The sequence below is a fragment of the Microchirus variegatus genome, assembly GCF_963457635.1.
Source record: "Microchirus variegatus genome assembly, chromosome: 3".
In the NCBI taxonomy this organism is placed as follows: domain Eukaryota; kingdom Metazoa; phylum Chordata; class Actinopteri; order Pleuronectiformes; family Soleidae; genus Microchirus; species Microchirus variegatus.
The window spans coordinates 2,365,058-2,387,262 of record NC_139804.1 but is presented as its reverse complement, the minus strand read 5'-3'; the positions used below and the strand labels follow the sequence as shown (position 1 = coordinate 2,387,262).

The window sequence follows — 22,205 nt, the reverse complement described above, 5'->3', positions numbered from 1 at the left end:
GCCTGGACAGGAAAATATCCAGTAACTCCATTTTTTCCCGCAATAACTTTCAATATGTGGCCGTTATTTACAATTTGCTGCGTTAAATGTTACATTTGAACAATATAAATAAATAAATAAATAAATAAAGTTTGTTTGAGTCTTTGTCTCTCAAATTGCAAAAATAGGCCCAAATAATGGAAACGTACATGTACAGGCGTTTTTTCCGTTTTTCAGACAGCACAAACCGTCGGAAAAACTACGGTCACGCTTGTTTAGCGTCACGCATTCTCTGGAAACCCGATAAACAACGCGAGCTTAATTCCGATGTTTCGATTTCAAGAGTTCCTTACCTTCATATCGATACTTAAAAAGATGGATTTGACAAAAATAATGTTCCCCGTTAAGAACTTCGGAGTACTTACTAAAATTAGACAAAAGATATAAATAAAACCAGGAAGTAGGACAGAACTAGCAGTTGGCCACCAGGGGGAGACGCCACTTGTTTTAGTTTGAGGAGCAGATTTTAACGTTCAAAAGCTGAATATTTTCCTCAGGTGATACTTGGTAAAAAAAAAATCGATTCACATAGGAATCACGATTCTGAATTGATTCATAAACTTCAAAAATCGATTTTTTAAGTTTCTATTTTGAAAACACACACAAAACACCAGTTTGTGTTATTTGTGAACAGTTTATTTTTGTAACTTCTGGCTTTTATTTATGCTAAAGTTATTGTTTTTGTACAGTAAGTAAGTTTTTATTTGTTTTGAATGAATAAATGTTCACTTTTGTCTTAAGTTTGCCTTTGTGTGATCACATTATCACATTATCTTGCCATCATTTGCCTTAACAGACTATGCATTGTATCAATTTTTGAATGGAATCGGTTGAATCGAGAATCGATTTTGAATCAAATCGTGAGACGTGAATATAAAAACTATAAGGCTAAAAAATATGCATTGTCCTTAAAAGAATAGCTGTTCAAACCCGTGTGTGTGTGTAAGTGAATGGGTGTGAATATAAATACAGACCATTCACCATTTAACCTTGAAAAAGTTAATAAATCCCCCAAAATCTTACCTTGTTTAAAAAAAAAAAAAAATTAGCTGGAGGGAGGTTTTATATTTGAATAATTATGTGAGTAAAGGAGAGAAGTGTCTGGTTCCTAAGGTTAAACCATTCCCATTAAAGTTTGAGTAATGTTGTTGACCTTTAGCTGAGGTGGATCGCTCTGAAAGTGACGGGAAATGATGGCGCTGACAGGATTACGTTGACGGAACAGCTCACGGTTATGAATTACACCTCGAAAAAATGCATTTTCAATTTGTCAAATTTTGCTCTCAGAATCTTGATAAATGCTGCTACTGTCAGTCATTAAAACTATATATGTACATATACTGTATAAGTGTGTGTTATTCATTACGTGTTCACGTTCAGCAATTTTTGCGTCGATTCAACTTTTATATTTAAGAAAATTTAGACCATCAAGTCCTCAAAAAAACGTTTCCTGGTGTTGTGAGAAGAAGGGGAAACTCATTTTGGACATCATAATGTGAAATACAGTATTTTATATGGTTAACATGGTAAATGTGTGTACATGTTAAACTTAGGCATCATTTTGTTGAAATTGCACTTATTTACCCTTAAGAAACGGTCAAAAAAATGATCAAAAACAAGCCAAATTTGTAGCCTCACCGTGTCGTCATACTTTAACGTAGAGACGTCGTTGACACTTTAAACCGGTCACGAGACTTGAGGCTGTTCACGCTGAAAATCACATGTTGATACCTTTTACGGTTTTTAAACTATCACAGTTTAAGTTTTGTACGTTTTCAGATTTTATAATGTGGTCCAGGAAAATACTGACAAAACTCTCCGAACAAAGTCTTCTCCTGCTCACAATTTACAACCCACACAGACAGTTTTTACATCAAAACGTTGCTCTGGTTGTTGTCTAACTATGTCTGTTGTTCTTTTTCATAATGACTTGCAGTATTTCTTAAAATCTGCTCAAACCTCCCATTAACTCCCATGTTAAAACTCTGCTTTGGAGTTTTTTTTTTTAAATCAAGACGAGGGTGATTTTAAAAGTGTAATTTCTCTGTCAATTCACACCCGTTTGTTATAAATTTAAATGTGGGAGTTCCTGAAAGCCTCCTGTTGTCACAAACCAAAATTGTTATCTCTATCATTAACCGTTGTTGAAATATTACAAATTTAAAATATGTTACTTTCTCTGTTTTTCACAGGATTTGGACAGTTAGCAACAGGTGTTTGGAATGATGAGGAGGGGCAAGTTTTAACGGTTGATTCCACAAAAATACTACGTTGTCTAAAAAATACTTCCAAGTTTTAAAGGTTGATTCCACAAAAACACTACTTTGCCTAAAAAATACTTCCAAGTTTTAAAGGTTGATTCCACAAAAATACTACGTTGTCTAAAAATACTTCCAAGTTTTAAAGGTTGAATCCCAAATTGGCAGCAAAATGTAGGCACAATTTTTTTTAGTCATCTCAAGAAATCTTAATTTCTATGTGAGTTTGACAAGGAATTGTAAAAACATCGTAAATAGTTGTAGTAAATATGTATGTGCATATATGTAGTAAATAAAGTAGTTGTGTAATATGAAGGTACATAGTTCACATACATAGTATATACCATAGTTTATTATATGTAAATTTACTGTACGAGCATTTTAGCAAAAATTAAATTCAGTTAAAAAATACAACAACACACCACTTTAAACATTGATATCTTTTTATTAAGACAAGTACTCTTCTGAATATTTTTTTTTTCCTTTTGTAAAAATGTCGGCGTCAACCAATACAAAATATGTACGGTCCTATGAGAAAAACATCCTTCACGACACAAAAGAAAGAAAGAAAAAAAACCACCTTTGCCTGGTTTTTACGAGAGAAAAATCCAGTTCAGACAACTTTAAAAACAACCTCGTCCTCGTCCTCGTCTTCGTTCTCTCTTCAAATCTTTCTCGTCAAATCCTCCAGGCTTCGAACGCGAGTTTCATCCGAGACGTCGTCACAGATCGTTCATAACAAAAAAAACGTCATGTCACAGTAAAACACGCCATGGTTTTTCATCTACGGAACGCAAAAAAACAGAGGTTTTTCACCGGCCTGTGGTGGCGCCCTCTTAAATACCAAATAACCGATATACGACATGAGCAAAGTGTTATGAACATGATAGTTTTTTTTTTTGTTGTTGTTGTTGTTTGTTGTTGACACTGAACTGTACATCTGCTTAACAAATCTAGTTTTTCTTTCTTTGTGAACTAGGTCTATGCAAAATAATTAACATTTTTACCGTAACAGTGCACCATATTATTTTTAAGAACACATGAACATGTACAACTGGGAACAAAAAGAGAGAAACATGTACATCCCGTGATATTTTTTCTTTTTTGTCACTTTTCGAAATAGCCGTGGTACTACAGTATATACTCGGGGGGGGGGGGGGGGGTGGATTTGCATTCTACCTGAGATGCAAAAAACAAAAAAAACACAACTATTAATACTCATGAACCTGAGAGAGTGAACTCAAACGTACTAAATATCAAGTATATATAAAATACGATAATAATAATAATAATAATTAAAGAAAAACTGGATTAAAACGATGCTCTCGACAATCTTTTTTTTTTTTTTTAAATGTTCCTTAATTAATTAATTAAAAGCAGCAATTTAAGATAATATCAAAAACTGCAAATGAACACGGTCATGCACAGAACTGGATCCATGACACCAAAAGTGAAACATGTAAAAATAAAAACACATAAATGTTCCTTAATTGGAGCTAATTATAGCGTTTCCTCTGTGATTATTGTGAAAGTTTGACCTGGAAAATAAAAATAAATAAAGTAATTATGGAAAAGTCATTGGAAGCTGCCTGAACGCCCGGATACACAGGAATTAAATCAAATAAAATAAAATAAAGGAAAAGATCAAGATAAAACTCACCCAGCTTTTTCTTTTTAAATGTACGTCATGTTTTTTTCCGTTAGCCATGTTAAAGACCATGTATATATATATATATATACGAGGATACTGTATGATATTAACCATATGCCTCAAAATCAAAGAAGGCACTAAAATTACGTCCTTCAGTCTTTTCCTTGATAACGACGAGTTTAAGGCAGTGGTCGTCCTCGTTTTTTTTCGTAATACGTTTTACAGATTCTTGTTAAAGCTGCAGTGCGTAACTTTTCCATCCGAGTCACTTGGACGGCTGAACTTTTGAGAGCTTCTGGGAAAACCTGTGATCTCATTCTCATTCTACTGACCACAGGTGAGAGTACACTCTTAGAAATAAAAGTGAAAACAAAAGTAGAACCATGTAAGGTTCTTTGGCTTGTCCTCATAGGAGAACCCTTTTTTTATTAGGGATCCACCAAGAACCCTTTTAAATCCCTTTATTCAGTAAAAGGGCTTTTAAAGGGTTCTCTGGATCAAAATGGTTCTTACTTGGAACCATTAGTGTTACCAAGAACCCTTGAAAAACCTTTTCTTTCGGGAAAAGGGTTTTTCAGAAGCAAATGGTTCCAGGTAGAACCTCGGCCCTTGTAGAAGAACCCTTTCGGAACCCCTTATTTCTAAGAGCGCTGGAACAAAGATCGACCAGAAGATCGAGAATCGTGTCGCGCAAACGCGGCAATCCAAAAAAACTCCGATGCGATACAGCCCATTCAGAAACAAACGTCATTCCGAACGAGAAGGCCGGTACAGTAAACGCCGATCGGTGTTCATACAAACAACCGATCCGATCACGACTTCCTGGTTTGAAGCTAGCACGTCGATGCTAAAGACGCAGAAGCGTTCGTTGACTACGGAATCGGATGTGAAGCTTCTTCTTCTTCTGCTGCTGCTAATTTTGCGTCCATGCAAAAGATTGGAATTAAAAAAATCGGAAACAAATCCTTTCGGAATGAAGACATTTCGCACATGTAAACAATAGCCACCGACTCCGACGACGTTAGCTTTGGTAACAGGAAAACTCCACAGTCGTCACAGAGTCGTGTGGAGCTGATAAGAGTCAATTACAATGATTTGAAATATATATATATATATAAAAGTTACGCACCACAGCTTTACACCTCTTTTTTAAAAAACTGATTTCACTCTTCGTACAGGACGTCATGGTTTGGTGAATAAAGAAAGACGTTTGGACGAGTACGCGTCTCCTCGGTGAAGAAATAATCTTTCAAATATATATATATATATATATATATATATATATGTTTGTTTGTATAAGAGCAAAAGCATTCCCAAGTTCTTAAAACGTGAAAGGTCTTTACAGATGCCGAGGAAATGTAACTCACTTATATTTCTAAGGATTGAATTGGTTTTCTTTTTACTCAAGTATGGACAAGGCCAAAAAGAAAAAGATGTAAATCTCTTTTTCCACTCGCCGGGGCTCTGAAACATACGGAACGTAGAACCTGGGCACCTGATCCGTCGTCTGAAAGGACAATGCCCTTGAAAATGTGACATTCTTTTCCTCCCATTCAACGCGATGCGTTCAAACATAATGGTACGATCGAGAATTCCCCGTAACATTCCCCACGTTTTGTCTGCGTGGACACGGACACTCGGATAATTATTTGGTCCAGGGTCGTTGATGTGGGCGGTATGAAAATGTGAAAAAATCAAGGCGAACGCACGCATAACGGGCTGCGTCGATATCTAACAAGTGTCACTGAGGGTTTGTTTTTCATTAGGATTTCACCACCAATGGCTGCAGAATCAGTGACAGAACACAGCGTGACCCTGCACTTTTACGTTTAAATCCACTTTCTCACTTCTATTTTGCCTCTAATTAGAGAAAAGTTTGCCATTTTTTCCTTTGTATGGATGAAGAATGGACGTCACGATCGTTTTAAGATCAACTTTTCATTGAGAGTTTGTTCTTCATTCGTATTTTTTCCTCATCTTTTAAGCTAAGAGAAGCTATTTTGGACGAAATAAGACAAACAAACTCGTTTTAGAACTAGATTTGATGTATTTGTTACTTCAGTGTTCAGTCTAATCAGACCACTTGATGTTGCCAGGGTTTTAAGGAACTGACATTTTTGAATTTCTCTACAGAAATGTTTAAAATCCATGTCATGGCACTTACAGTATGGTATCTGTAACACTTCATATCATTTCCACGAGATGTTTTATGGAAATTAAATGAATTACAACCATACTTTTATACACCTACACATAATTCTTAACTAAAGGTTGGGGAAAAGTCCACAAATTTGTTTTTGGGGACCTGAAACAAATCTGTGGGTCCCAGTTAGCAAATGCTAAATCAGGAATACTCTGTTGTATTTCTGGAAATCAACACAGTGACCTTAAAGGCCGAGTCCTGACCTTGACCCAGTGAGGACAAACTTGCACCAGCAAGGAATGAATTTACTGACGTATGCTAGCTTGCGGTTTGTTAGTATTAGTTGTTTTCAGGTTGCCCTATGACCTAACTGGTTGGGCGGCTAGTTGCTAGCATGTCGAGCGCTTATTTTGCGTCTCTTTACCATTCAACATGATTGATTTGTGTCAACACTCCGAGGGACAGTTTGGGTCCAGTTGAAAGTAAACATGAAATAGTAAAAAAAACTAGCAAACATGTAATCTTAGTGTGTGGAAAACGTGACTATCTCATGTTTATGTATATTTTTTAAAGGTCTGGGTTGAGTTGCACAAACATAAAAACTAAGGCCCCGCCCCAATACCTCCCATAACCCTAAATTTTTGCCCTAACCCTAAATTTTGCGCTTATAGCCAACCCTCAAAATGTAGTGAGCTCCAATGCAGGCTTAAAAAGAAGTGGAAGATGAAATTACCCATGATGCTTTGCGAATTCAGCGAGCCGGCTGATATTTTTCAACAAAGATGGCGGCCACATCTGACGAGGAACATTTCCGTTGTAATACATTTTCGTAAATAAGCACGTTACAGTGTCGAAATGTGTTGGAATGTGTTGGTTTGATACACGTCCAAAGGACAGTTGAGCTTTGAACACTAATGTCAGAAAATAAGTGACGATTTATGAAATCAGCTAGCTAACTAGCTAGCTAGCGGGCTATTTGCCGAGTGCTTGGAGAGAGTACGCAAAACGCTCTCGAAGCACTCGGCAAATAGCCAGCTAGCTAGCTCTGCTACATCTGGGTAGTTTTGTCAGTGTTTGGATCACATTGGTGATATAGCATTAACGTTGACGGAAAAACAAACACAGCCAACGCAACAGGCGACACAACAGCTGGATTCGCCGGCATTTTTCCTGACTGAAAATAGTAGCACGCTCCACCAGTAGAATTGTCAACATGTGACGTAGGTTAGCACGTTCGTTACGTTCATTACGCTAATTTACACGTAGTGGTGTCCCAATAGCACTTCACTCAACTAGGGGAATTTAAGGTTGAGGGAACTCAAAACCAAGGGGAAATATTAAGAGGGAGGTATTGGGACGGAGCCTTAGTGTCTTCTAGTTAAGTGTTAATTCGCCGTCTGGTCAGGTCTGTCGTACACGAGCTCCAGTCCTTCTCATCTCCTCAGAAAAAGATCAGATCGGATGGAATGAAAAAAAAAAACAAACAAACAAACAAAAAAATCCAATCCGACAAGCGTGTGACAGGGGAAAAACAAACAACAGAAACAAACAAAAAGGAAATAGAACAAGGCACAAAATTGTCTGTAAAATAATTGAACTGTACAGAATCCGCCCCAGCGGTCCAGGAAGGGTCGGACAGGAGACTCAGCAATGCCTCTTATTACCACTCGGACACGGCAGTCCTAACTTTCCACGATTTTCTTCATCCCCCCCCCCCCCCACCCTCGTGCCGTCTCGTAACCAAACAGAGTTAGACGTAATGCTCCTATAGCGCCACCATCACCACCAACACCACCACCATCATCATCACCAGCAGCGTTTCCCACCCGTCTCTCCTGGCCCGTCCACTTTAGATATAGTACTCCTTCTTCTCGTCTGTGTTGTTGTGTCCGCCTTCCGCGTTGATGATGGCCGTGTCGGCGTCGGCGGCGTCGTCCGCCCCTTTGGCTTCGTGCGTGAAGTAAGTTCCTGCAAAAACAGTGCAGACAAATTAGCCCACCCTTCCTCCTCCTCCTCCTCCTCCTCCTCCTCCTCCTCCTCCTCCTCCTCCTCCTCAATCTCAACTTGATCTCTTGAGATGTGTTCATGATCAAGTATGATTGCACGGTCCGGCCCTTTTTACCTTTGTGTCTGGCAAAGTATCGACCGAGAACGATGAGTGCACAAAGGATGGCGAACATCACCACGGCAACCACTCCCCCGATGACAGCGTGGTCAATTTTCTGCGGCGCCCCCTCTCCGGCTCTGGAGTCTGGAAACAGAACAATAACCACCGTAAAAAAAAAAATAACTAAACTAAACCGTGTGATCAGAAAAGCCTTGTGCGGTCGCTAAAGCTAACGCGTCGCGTTCACGCGGATGTGTTGAAAGCGCGACCGTTACATCGTTATGGCTGTCGAGATAAACTGAAAGGCTTTATGTTCCCCGGAAGAGTTTCAGCGCGGAAACACCGACTGTAAAAAGGCTTTAGAGAAGCAAAATAAGGAGAATAATTCGGGTCCACAAAGACACAATTACACCGTTTAGTTCTTACCGACAAATCCCACCACGTACTGCCAATAAGTTTGCAAATGTATAATCCCTCTGAGTTAAGCTGTTAATTCACGTTTTATAATTTAAAAAAAATGTTTCCCCACTTCTATTTTTCGTCACTTCATCGTCTGTGACAAAAATTCACATTTAAATTCACAAAAGTCATTACTTTAAAAGAAGAATAGTTTGAGATTTTCCGGGAAACGCTAACCCTACAGCAAACGTAAAGCTAGACATAGTTAGCTTAGCAAAAGTTGTTTTATGTATTATTTTGTTTTGAGACACCTTTGTGTTAAGCTATAGAAATAAAAATATGTAAAATAATGTCTCAGTGTTCAGGATTTATTAAAGTCAAAGATCCTTCTGAATCAGATTCCACAGAAACGAGGCAAAACTCTTTGCTAGCTTCTGGGAATGTGTGGATGAAACAAGCTAGCAATTGTGCGATGGAGCCATTAAGTGATTGATTAACAACCTGTCACTAATAAATAAAAAAGAGAAGAGAAGCTACTAAACTGTTGTTGTTTTTTATTACAATTAACTTCTGGCATATTAGCTATCATTTAAGCTAACTAGCAACATCAGCTACAAAAAGCCAATACAGTTTGAAGAGAAGTGTGTGTTTGTATGAGGTTTTGACAATGACTTATAAAGAATAACCTTCATTTTCTAGGTGGGACATTAACATTTTAACCCACTCACTCTCCTGCACCAAAGTCCATTGAGAAAATCAGCAATTTAAGCTCCTGGCACAAAGGTGTTGTTGATTCATTTCTGCCTCCATAACTCACATGTGTTATTTGGTTGACTCAATGTTTTAAAATCTTTTGTTCATTTTAACCTCAGTGACACAAAATGACCACACGAGGCAGCAGTTGACCAGCAGCTGCAGTGTGGGATTTTCAGTCATTTTTTTTCTGTTTTTCTGAGTCATTATTTTACTGCGAAAAACAGGGGAAAAAAATTTGCACAAAAAACTGAAAGAAATTTACTCTGAAAAACAGAAAAAAAAATTACTCCCGAAAAATAGAAAAAAAATACTCAGAAAATCAGGAAAAAAATTTGACAGAAAATCTGGAAAAAAAATATTTGTCAAAAAAACTGAAAAAAAAAAATCAGAAAATCGAACCGAAAATTAATTGCTGAGAAAAACAGGAGTGTTTTTTTTTTCAAGTGAATGCAATACGCCTACGTAGGTAGAAACAGAATATAGTTAAATTCTAAAAAATACACGTGTAGCTGTCACTCTAGTAGCATTTTGAAATTGCCAAAACAAGTGCACACAAAGGATTGTGGGTAATCGTGCAGTGCTGTGGGAACAAAACAATTGTAAAATTCTCGGTAAGACGACGACGACGACGACACTCGTTCTTTCCAAGAAACTGAAGGATCCTTCACATGAGAACAGTCCTTCAGCTCATTTTTGATAACACGACGTCCTTGAAATTCAGTTTGAAAATCCTTTCATGACTTTGAGAAGCACGACCTGAGTGATTCGATTAAAGGGCTCATCGTACGGCAACGAAAACACGACGGTTGTTAACTTTTCAGGTGATGAATAAATGAAAATATTCATTTAAAAAATTATTGTATAAGCAGAGGCGCAGCTTGTGAACAGGCAAGGCAGGCAAATTTTTGCTTAGGGCCCACAGACCCTACAGACTCTAGAATCGCCTCTGTAAATGTTAACACAATAACGTTTCCATGTTATTTCATTCATTTTGAAAAAAACATTTTTTGAACACTGGTTGGAAGGGCCCCCTGGGAATTTGTGCTTAGGGCCCCTACAGACTCTAGAATCGCCTCTGTATATAAGTTATAGGGTTCTTGGTAACACTAATGGTTCCAGTAAGAACCATTTTGATCAAGAGAACCCTTTAAAACCCCTTTCCTGAATAAAGTGTTTTAAACGGGTTCTTGGTGGAACCCTCCATAGGGTTCAGGTTCCACCTGGAAGGGCCCCCTGGGAATTTTTGCTTAGGGCCCACAGACCCTACAGACTCTAGAATCGCCTCTGTTAATGTTAACACAATAACATTTCCATGTTATTTCATTAATTTTGAAATTTTTTTTTTTTTGAACACTGGTTGGAAGGAAGGGGCCCCCTGGGAATTTTTGCTTAGGGCCCCTACAGACTCTAGAATCGCCTCTGTATATAAGTTATAAGCAAAAGTAGAGGAGCTGCTTTCTCTCTCTCTCTGGAGTGAGCAGGGTTGGAAAAAAATATTCTTTCACAATTTGGGCAGCAGAGTTCACACACTGTTAAAATACATTGTGATTTAAAAGGCAATTTGTGGAAGTTATAGAGCTCAATCACCAGAGATAGACACAAGTTTGGGGGATAAATTGGGGCGTCTGGCCTCCTCAGGCGGAGAAATATACGCCGCCGAACTCAGGTGTCAGCGAGTATCACTGTCGCCACATTTAAAGCAGATTTATCATCAGCAGAAGAACCAGGCAGAACCCTCTAAATGTCTCAGAACAGTTCTGGGGGGCATTTATCAATAGTCTATAACCGGGCACATTTTGCACTGATGGGGTAGCGGCGGTCGAAGGGAACGGCTGTACTTGTTCTGTGCCGCATGACAGAGCAGCTCAATTTTCCATCACTCACTAGTCACGCTTTAACCTCAACCTGAATGATTTTGATAAAAAGACGAGGGTTTTCTCCACCGCGAGGACGAGTTTACTGACACTTTTTCACGTCTCAACCTTGAATAAAGCTCCGAGGGTGGAATTCTGAGCAATTAACCTGAAGACGAAGCTTCTGTTATTTCTACATTTCTACCTGTCACTAACTAGTTGTAGAGAGTGTCAAAGAGCTATTTTTTTTTTTTTCAGTTCTCCAACATTTCTTGGAATTTTTGTTCATACCTCCCCAATGTATTTAGATTCAGTCTAACTCAGGGGTCGACAACCTACGGCTCTAGAGATTCAAGTGGCTCTTCGGTCCCTCTGCAGTGGCTCTCTGTAGCTTTGAAGAAAATACAACAATTTTTCCTCAAAAGGTTTGCAAATATTTTTTTTTCTTTTTGTTTTTGAGAAGAAACTCAGCTCACTGTCAAAGTGCTTCAGGGCAAATGGATCATTCCCTGAATTTCAAAAATTCATTAAAATTATTCCTTAAGGGTTTTGCAAATATTTTCAACAGATCCTTGTTCAGGGCGATGCCGACTATTATGATGGTAAATTTCAAGTCATTCCGAGATACTTTTTTTTTTTTTTTTTTCTTTGAAAAAAGTCAGCTCACTGTCAAAGTGCATCAAGGCATATGGATCATTTCCTGAATTTCAAAAATTCATTCATGCTAGAAGAAATTGTTAGTCAAGGGTTCTTGGTAACACTAATGGTTCCGGTAAGAACCATTTTGATCCAGAGAACCCTTTAAAACCCCTTTCCTGAATAAAGTGTTTTAAAAGGGTTCTTGGTGGAACCCTCCAAAGGGGTTCAGGTTCCACCTGGATACCAAAAAGGGTTCTCCTATGAGAAAAACTGAAAAAAAATTACTCAGAAAAACAAGGGAAACAAAATATTAGTCAGAAAAACATTCAAAATATTCAAAAAATCAAACCGATAATTAATTACTGAGAAAAACAGGAGTGTTGGTTTTTTTTGTTTTTTTTTTAAAGTGAATGCAATACGCTTCCGTATGTAGCTGTCACTCTAGTAGCATTTTGAAATTGCCAAAACAAGTGCACACAAAGGATTGTGGGTAATTGTTCAAGAGTGTTCAAAATCCAGAGTTTTTTGAACACTCTAATCTATAATTAAAACATGACAGAATGCAGCAGCGATGCAAACCTAATGAACCAGGCCTAACTAACACTATTTAACCGAGTCTGGTTACACAGAGCTCATTACGCGGAACGTAATCTGAGAAACAGAGTTTCCCTCTATGCAGATGATACACCAAAAAATATTCATTAAACAGCACATTTTCCTCAAAAAAACAGTACACTTTTGTAAACTCCACTTTATCCTCCACGTGAGGGTCTCAAGGGGGCGCTAGACCCAATCCCTGCTGACACACAGGGCTAAAATGTGGGTCACACGTTCACAGAAGCAAACAAGCGTTCACTCTCACACTCACACCTTCAACCTTCAGCGTAGAGAGTCCAATTAACCTCTGCATGTTCTGTTCTGTTGTTTCTGTGGGAGGAAACCGGAGGAACTCGGCGGGGGAAAACCCACGAACACCGAGGGAGAACATGCAAGTAAATTTAGCCGCGGGCCAATAATATTGTTCAAAGCAAATGAATCCCGACCCCAAAACATCACATCACATCCTGTGTTTCTACTAACATTGTACGGAAATTTAAGAGACGTGTTGGTTTAAAAAAAGAAACTTGAATTTGCCACAGACTGATACCTGATCTTTTGACTTTTAAATTCCTCTACCCAATATTTTAGGTCGTATCATCTGCATCGTGGGAAATGCTGCCTAAATCACGTTCTCTTCAACTTTTCAAAATAGGCACATTTACGTAGCGAGAGCAAAGCCTGATTCACAACAGACACTTTGCTGCTGCATTACGGCATGTTTTAAATTACAGATCAGTGTTCGCACTGCACGTTTCAGCCTCTCGCCAATTTTCCGCGCGTTACCTGCGCGATCGTTTTAGTTGTCCAGGCTGAATCTGAATACACGAAAACCGAGAAACGTTCGAGAACAGAAATGTGCTGCTTAAAAAAGAGTTCTTTGACACTAAAAACAACTGGTCAGTGACGGGAAGGCAAGAATTGTGAGTGTCGTCACAGGAAGAGACGTCCGACACAAGAATCAAAGCAGAACAATGCCGAACTGTAGATGAGTTAAAAAGACTTCACAATCCTTAAAAAATCTGGGTTTATCTCCAACAATTACCAGGGAAAATGTCTAAAATGTCAATATTTAACAGAGCAGTCTGGTGAACTTAGCGACAGCACTGCTAGCATCACAAACCGCGGTACTACCGACGTATTTCAGTGCAGTGACTGAACTGATTCTAATGATTCGGTTACGCTGAAAACAACTGCTTAACAAGTCACTCGTCACTCGTCTGTGCGTTGAACGTAAAAAACAAAGTCGCTGCAGTTTCATGCAGCCGCGCCGTGATGACTCCGCCCACTTTGAGAACATACTATTTAAACAAGCTAGGGCTGAATATTTTTGTAATCGAGTATTCTGCCAATTATTCCTCGAGTCACGACATCGCTACAAATACGGTACGCACCGGTAAACTGTATTAAATCAGCTAACACCAATCTTTACGTTAGCGCGTGTTTACGCTAGCACCGCACCATGTTGGCTTCTTGTTTAAGTGTGAAATTGTCCCACGCTTTGGACATTTTCTGCCTTTTACGGACTGTTTCACCCTCCGTCATATATTTTGGAAAAAATTATGTACATTTTTTTTCTTTAAATAATTTTTTTTCATGTTTTTTTTGGCAGGTCGAGATCTCAAGTTTCCAAAAAAAGATTAAAAAATTTTTTTTTTCCCAAACATTTTTTTTACCAACATTTTTTTTTCATATTTTTTTGGAAACTCGAGATTTAAATGTTTTTTGTTTTTTTTTGTCATATCGCTTCGGGGCTCCGTAATTTGTGGCTGTTCTTTTAAATTATATTTAAAGTTGAATTTTGGTGGTTCAATAAATACGTTTTTAAATGGATGAATATTGTGTCTATTAATCATGATTTCCAAATAACGCGCAAGAAATTCAAGTAAATCAAATTACTCGAGTAAACCACCCTAAACCGTGCTTTGCCGAAAAGCAGCTTTAGATAACGACGACCTGAACGAATGTGGTTCAGCGACAGAGACGAGCGAATAAAAGACGAGAAACGACGCTCGTGCTCATCGTCGTGTTTAATATGTTGAACAAGACACCGTGTTTTTCTTCTTCTTTTTTTTCCGCGGCGCTCTCTCTCTCCTGCTGCTCAGGAGTGTACTTGATATGGACAACATGACGCTCGGCCAACCGTGACCGTCGATACTGAAGGTGCACTGAACTGAAGGGATTTTTTTTTTTTTTTTTTTTTTTTTTAAGTCTCTCTTTGACATTTTTCCCTGATAAGAGCCTCGGTTCTTACTCTGGGAAGGTTTTTCTAGGCCGTTAAATAAAAACTCTCCCTGGTGGAGCTCTGTGGGGGCCGAGATCCTCGTGGATGTGTCAAAAGAGAGACAGCCGGGATCAAGGTGAGGGCACCGAGGTGTGTGTGCGTGTGTGTGTGTGTGTGTGTGTGTGTGTGTGTGTGTGCATTCGGTGGGTGAATGTTCATTAACATGGAGCACAGACGCGTTCTCTCTCTCTCTATCTGGCCTCGCTGACACGGTAAACAAACTGTTTCACACACACCGATGCACAGCAGCGGCTCGCTGCGCACACACACACGCACACACACACACACAGTCTCTGTATGACTAATTGCCAGCGTGGTCAGAAACAGATCGTCCTGTCTGACTTACCTGTCAGCGTTGAGATTAGAACTCGTCACAGAGCTCATTACGCGGAACCTAATGTCACCCCCCCCTCCCCCCACTTTAATTACCGATGTCCTGATCCCGATCTTTTTTTTTTTTGATTGATAGGACGTCAACGTTTGCATCAGCACATTTCCACGAGCGCTTATTGTTATGTTTTTGTTTGATCGTGACCACGGTGACATTGCACCAATTTGGCGTCAGTGAGGATTCAGTCCTGCGATATAATCCAGTGTTTCACGGTTCGTCGTGGTCCGTTGATGCCATCTAGTGGTCGAGAATTGATGGTGTTTTTTGCATTATCGTCTCATGCTGCAACGTGATTTGACATAATCGTGTTCTGGGGGAGAGAGATTACAAAGACGACTGTTCAGCTCTCAAGTCAGTATTTTTAATGTCAGGCCAATAGCACCCCCTACAGGCGCTATACTGGAAATGCCATCACTCACTAAATTCCCGTCCGTCAAACAAAAAACACTAAATAGCAAATTGAAAACACATAGTTTATGTAAAATATAAAACAAGATTGTGTCACTTTCTACATCACATTGTAACCACTACTATCGCGTTTTAAACTTTTTGCAAGAAATCGCGACTGAGGCGACGGCCAATCAGTGTTGAGATTTCGGAAAATCTCAACACTGATTGGCCGTCGCCCTAAGGTTCTACGCTAATGAAAAGTATATTGGCGCAATTGTAGCTCTATTTCTCTGCATTCCGCTATCAATTCATCCATCTTCTACTGTTTTATCCTCCACGTGAGGGTCACCACAGGGGGGCGCTGTGCCAATCTCAGCTGACAAAGGGCGACAGATCGCCAGTCTGTAGTTTCTGAGTTTTCTAGATATCGCAAACGCACTAAGAGTTACGCTTAATGAGAATTACACATGCCAATCGTAACAGAAGGGTTATTAATTACACATTAGTAGTAGTGCTGGGCACGTTAACGGTGTTAACGGCGTCAACGCTAACGCACATTAAAGCTAGCGCGTTTCCATGCTGACCGACCAGGAAAAAGACGCGCGTGACGTCATGTTTATGTGACTTCGGATTTGTTAAAATGAGTCTCTAAAATAACGCTTAACTTTAAAAAAAAGAGGCACACATACGCAGTACACACTGTGGGCGCGCTAACGGCGCTAAAGGAGTCGCAGCTAACGTAGCTAAGTGGTAAACAGTGGTATACAGTGCCTGGACTTTAGAAACTGATTTTTTACAATCGGGAGACACGTAAACATGACGTCACGCATGTCTTTGTCCGGTCAGACGTCATGGAAACACATCATGCGCTAACATTGACGCCGTGCAGTTCGCCTGTAGGCGCGCTAACGGCGCTAAAGGAGCTAACGGAGCTAACTGGTAAACGGTGCCTGGACTCCGGTGCCGTGGCACGTAAACATGACGTCATGTGCGTCTTTTTCCGGGTCAGTCGTCATTGAAACGCGTCATGCGCCGTTAACCGCCGCTAACGTGCCCAGCACTAATTTATATGTATATATATATAAAAATAACAATAATGTAATATATTACAAAGTAGATTTCTCAATAATTTCAACATGAAAGGAAGAAGAAGAAGACGATATTACTGCAACAAAAACAGACTTTTAACTTGAGTCTGGGCTGACATGACTAACATTTTCCCTGGAGACCAATTAAAACTGACTATTCCAGTATTTTCCCTCTTTAATAAACATTTAGAAGCAGAAGAAGAAGAAGAAGAAGAAGAAGTGTACACAGGTTGGAGGAAATCCCAATTTCAGACGGATCTGAGATTAGCATCTTTAAACGATTCTTTAATTTTCTTTTCCATTGGAAAAACTTTAAAGACAAACGATACATGGGAGAATTTCCACTGATGCTGGTAAATGTTTGTGGATTAATGGCGTTGAAAAAGGCACTCGGAACGACAGTGTTTGCTCGAGTCAGTCGTGCAAACGCACACACACACACACACACACACACACACGGTGGAGGGCTTCAATCTCCAGACTACATCGCCGTGGAAACCTGCCAACACTTCACATGTAGCAGCGCTGAGGGTGAGCGAGGAAACAAGCACAACCAGACACGGATGAAAAGCTGCCAGAAACGGATTCTTAAAAATACCATCTGACACTAAACCACACACATTCCTCATTTTGGCTGTTTGTGAGAACGAAATGTGAAAATAACCCTGAAATTATAGTGTTTTCTGTGAGTCACAGATTAAGTGTAAATAAAACCCTGAAACCACTTTGTGTGTGTGTGTGGAGTTAAAAACACACGACTGTTTTTAAAATCTAAAATGATGATTTTATTCTTGTAAAATTACAACTTTATTCTCATAATATTACGACTTTATTCTTGAAATATTGTGACTTTATTCTTGTAATATTATGACTTTTTGCTTGTAAAATTACAACTTTATTCTTGTAAAATTACGACTTTATTCTTGTAATATTATGACTTTATGTTTGTAAAATGACAACTTTATTCTTGTTATATTACGACTTTATGTCTGTAAAATTACAACTTTATTCTTGTAATATTGCAACTTTATTCTTGTAATATTACAACTTTGTGCTTGTAAAATTACAACTTTATTCTTGGAATATTATGACTTTATTCTTGAAATATTGTGACTTTATTCTTGTAATATTACAACTTCATGCCTGTAATATTACAATTTTATTCTTGTAATATTAAAACTTCATACTTGTAATATAACAATTTTATTCTTGTAATACGACTTCATACCTGTAATATTACAATTTTATTCTTATAATATTATGACTTTATTCTTGAAATATTGTGACTTTATTCTTGTAATATTACAACTTTATGCCTGTAAAATTACAACTTTCTTCTTGTAATAGTACGACTTCACATTTGTAATATTCCAATTTTATTCTTGTAATATTACGTCTTTATGCTTGTAAAATTACAACTTTATTCTTGTAATATTACAACTTTATGATTGTTAAATGAATACTTTATTCTTGTAATATTACAACTTTTTGATTGTAAAATGAATACTTTATTCTTGTAATATTACAACTTTGTGTCTGTAAAATTACAACTTTATTCTTGTAATATTACAACTTCATACCTGTAACATTACAACTTTATTTTTGTAATATTACAACTTTATTCTTGTAATATTACGTCTTTATGCTTGTAAAATTACAACTTTATTCTTGTAATATATCAACTTTATGATTGTTAAATGAATACTTTATTCTTGTAATATTACAACTTTTTGATTGTAAAATGAATACTTTATTCTTGTAATATTACAACTTTGTGTCTGTAAAATTACAACTTTATTCTTGTAATATTACAACTTCATACCTGTAACATTACAACTTTATTTTTTGTAATATTACAACTTTATTCTTGTAAAATTACATCTTTATTCTCAAAAGATTCCGACTCTAACCAAAATGATGTCAGTTACACATATATGAGCCTTTAATGTATTTAGCCAAAGTTGAGTTGTGAAGAAAAACGTAACCCTGCAGATCTGTGAAAAAGTTTGTTTTTTCCCTTCCAATCAAACGTGTCACATATTTCCTGTTTCCTCTGTGGATTCTGAGGATTCTGAGGATTCTGAGGATTCTGAGGATTCTCTAAAGGCTCAGTCTGGATCTCATGTCCCTGCGTTTGCACTGAATTGGATCATCTTTGAGCGCCTGATGAGCTGCAGCATTATTGCCACAGACTCCCGCCTTTTATTCCTGCAGAGCCGGGGATTGTGGGTAAATTCCACCCTCTGTCCACACACAAGCACTAACAAAGAGCATGTGGAGGACTTTTATTTTGTTTTGTCTGTTTAGATCTTTGTTAAAACAACGTCAAATTGACTTTATTTCACAGAAACGAGAGCTTGTTTTTGTTTCTGTGAACATTGGTTACATTTTACTTTGATGGAGCTCAAATTTCCAGAAACATTTTACTCCGGTTTTTCCGGAAAAAAAATCATAAAAATCAGGATATTTCAAAGACAGGCTATAACTATAAATAAAAGTAGAATTAGGAAATATAAGTAGAGTTTTGAATTATAAGTAGATTTTTTAATTATAAGTAGAATTTGGAACTATAAGTAGAATTTGGAACTATAAGTAGATTTTGTAATTATAAGTAGATTTCGGAACTATATGTAGATTTTGGACACATCTATACGTAGATTTTGGAACTATAAGTAGAATTTGGAACTATACGTAGATTTTGGAACTATACGTAGATTTTGGAACTATACGTAGATTTTGGAACTATACATAGATTTTGGAACTATAAGTAGATTTTGTAACTATAAGTAGATTTCGGAACTATACGTAGATTTTGGACACATCTATACGTAGATTTTGGAACTATAAGTAGAATTTGGAACTATACGTAGATTTTGGAACTAATCGTAGATTTTGGAACTATAAGTATATTTTGGAACTATAAGTAAAATTTGGAACTATAAGTAGAATTTGGAACTATACGTAGATTTTGGAACTATAAGTAGAATTTGGAACTATAAGTAGAATTTGGAACTATACGTAGAATTTGGAACTATAAGTAGTTTTTGAAATTATAAGTAGAATTTTTAAGTCATATTTTAACTACCAGAGTCGCGTTCATGACTCGTCAGTGACGACACTCTCTGACCAATCAGCGGCCGGCATTCTGTTGACGTCACATTTTAGTATCGGCTCAGCTGAACCTCGCTAGAGCAGATACTGAAAAAAACCCACCAGGTTCTATCACTGATAGAAAAGCAAAAATAAAAAGTGCAGAGTCACGACGAGATGAGCCGAGGATAGGATACAGTATAGTAGCAGCAGTAGCATTAGCAGCAGTAGCTCGGTTCATAGACTGATTACAGCAGAAGAATCACAGCTGGTGGCAGCAGCGCTCACACAGACTCACACAGCGTGAATAAAGAAATCACCGCGTTCACTTCCTTGTTGGCGCGAGGAGAACGCGACACTGTGCCGTTACGCTGATTAAGGTAGCGCGCTAGCAATCTACCGCAAGCCGGCTTAGCATTGCCCTGGTGACGGGGGTATTTAGAAGAGCAGCCGACTGCAAGAAAGCTCAATTACATCCTCCCAGCATGTGCTGCATAAATCACGGGCAAATCCTCTTTCCAGTCTGTCTTTTTTCGTGAAATGACTGGAATGTTACAGCAGAAAAACACAGAAGACGTGTCGGTGTTATTCAGAGCAGAAGAGCTTAAGGTCGCTGAGTCATGCACAGCTCGGAGAAACCAACTTCCTGTTTTACACCCAGAGAGACGAAAACAAGGCGACTCGGGCTGAAACTAACGCTTGTTTCTTATAGTCGATCAATTGTTTGGTTCGTAACATGTCACAAAATTTTCAAACCTGTAGATCGATGTTTCCCAACACTCGAAAATCACTTTTAATGATTTCTTTGTTCTATTTAAGTCAGAAAATGTGTTTTATTAAACACTTAAACTGATCAATTATTAAAAGAGTTTACTCATAATTGAATAATTCATCATAATTCATAATTACTGTAGCCCTATTATGGATGTAGAACATTCGAGTGTCCTTATCTGTTGTTTTTATGTGACGAGGGTAAACATGCTTAGCCCGCAGAACTTTGCTAATTCTGCGCGCTAACACATCACAGTAAGAAGCAAAGATTTAAGGTGACTTAAGAGAAACAAGTGATTTCAAGACGATTTTTGATTGATTTCAACGGCCTGGTCACTTTAGAGGACAACGAGTCAGCAGAAAAAGATGTTAGCCGGATGCTAACATTACTCCCACTGCTAGTTCAGCACATATTTGCTGTTTTTTTTTTTAAACGTATGCAGCTAGTTCACAAAAAGTTAAAAAGCATTATTTACAGTAACTAACTAGAACCTACCTGTAGTTAGCTTACCAAAAATGTGCATATGCACACGGTCTGTTAGCGTTAGCAACAGCTGCGTCAAGTGTTTTTAAGCTGAAGTCGAAAACAACACCAGGATTTTTCCACATTTAGCTTCAAGCTAGGTTTAAAAAAGTGTTTTTTACCGTTAGCTGTTTCCACATTTACGCCAACATACGTGTTTTCTCTGCCGATATAATAGATTTAAATGCAATATTTATAGTTAGCATTTATAGTGAAATTTACATTTAACATTTAGGTGCAACATTTAATATTTAGTTTTAACTATTTAATATATGAGTCAACAAATATTGGTGTAAATGTGGAAAAGGTTAACGTTAAAAACACTTTTTTACACATTGTTTGATACTGTATGAACAGGGTCTGTTAGCGTTAGCATAACATCTGAGTCATCTGTTTTTAAGCTTAAGTTGAAAACAACACGAAGATTTTTCCACATTTAGCTTCAAGCTAGGTTTAAAATAAGTGTTTTTAATGTTAACTTGTTCCACATTTACACCAATATTTGTTAACTTATATATTAAATAGTTAAATCTAAATATTAAATGTTGCACCTATGTTTGTCAACATACATGTGTTTTCTCTGCCGCTATAATAGATTTAAATGTAATGTTTATCGTTAGCGTTTATATTGAAATTTACATTTAACACTTAGGTGCAACATTTAATATTTCAGTTAACAAATATTGGTGTAAATGTGTAAAAAGTTAACGTTAAAAACTTTTTTTTACACTTTTTTACGCTACTTTACAAACGGACAACAATCTCTTTTTATTGTCATGGAAAAATGACAATCATTTTTGTAAAAAAATATATTTGTATAAATATGTAAATGTCCTTGAAAAGTGCCTGATTTTGACCTTGGAAAAGGTGAAAAAGACGAAACCTGTTTTTCTTGTTTAGCACATTTATATAACGAGTGTTATTTTTCTAAATCTACGCTCATATTTGTGTCACTGACACTTTAACTCATTACAGTTATTATTGAAGCCGTCGCTGTGGCCTCGCGTCGATTTCCCCCTTTTTTCTTTTTTTTTCGGGTAACGATGACGGCTTGAATCGCAGCGCGGCCACAACAAAGGCGCCGGAATTTGCCGTATCTCTAAAGCAGCTATTGATAAAGCGATCTATTCTTTAAGGCTAGTTTTTTTTGTATTAAAATGTCACGTTCTGGCATATCCAAATGTCAACTCCCAAGGTTGCTCAGCCATCTGCTCTGTGTAGCCTTA

The 22,205-nt window shown here is 37.8% G+C and overlaps 1 protein-coding gene across 1 annotated transcript in view; it reads right to left on the bottom strand.

Moving 5' to 3' along the window:
• Positions 1-7,940: 7,940 nt before the first annotated feature.
• cadm1b (cell adhesion molecule 1b) overlaps positions 7,941-22,205 on the bottom strand; it is a gene marked incomplete at both ends in the record, with an annotated part of 229,800 nt that continues 215,535 nt past the window's right edge. The window contains 2 exons of the mRNA XM_083886529.1: positions 7,941-8,059; positions 8,214-8,342. Coding sequence (XP_083742655.1) covers positions 7,941-8,059; positions 8,214-8,342 — 248 coding nt within the window. The remainder of the gene's footprint in view (positions 8,060-8,213; positions 8,343-22,205) is intronic.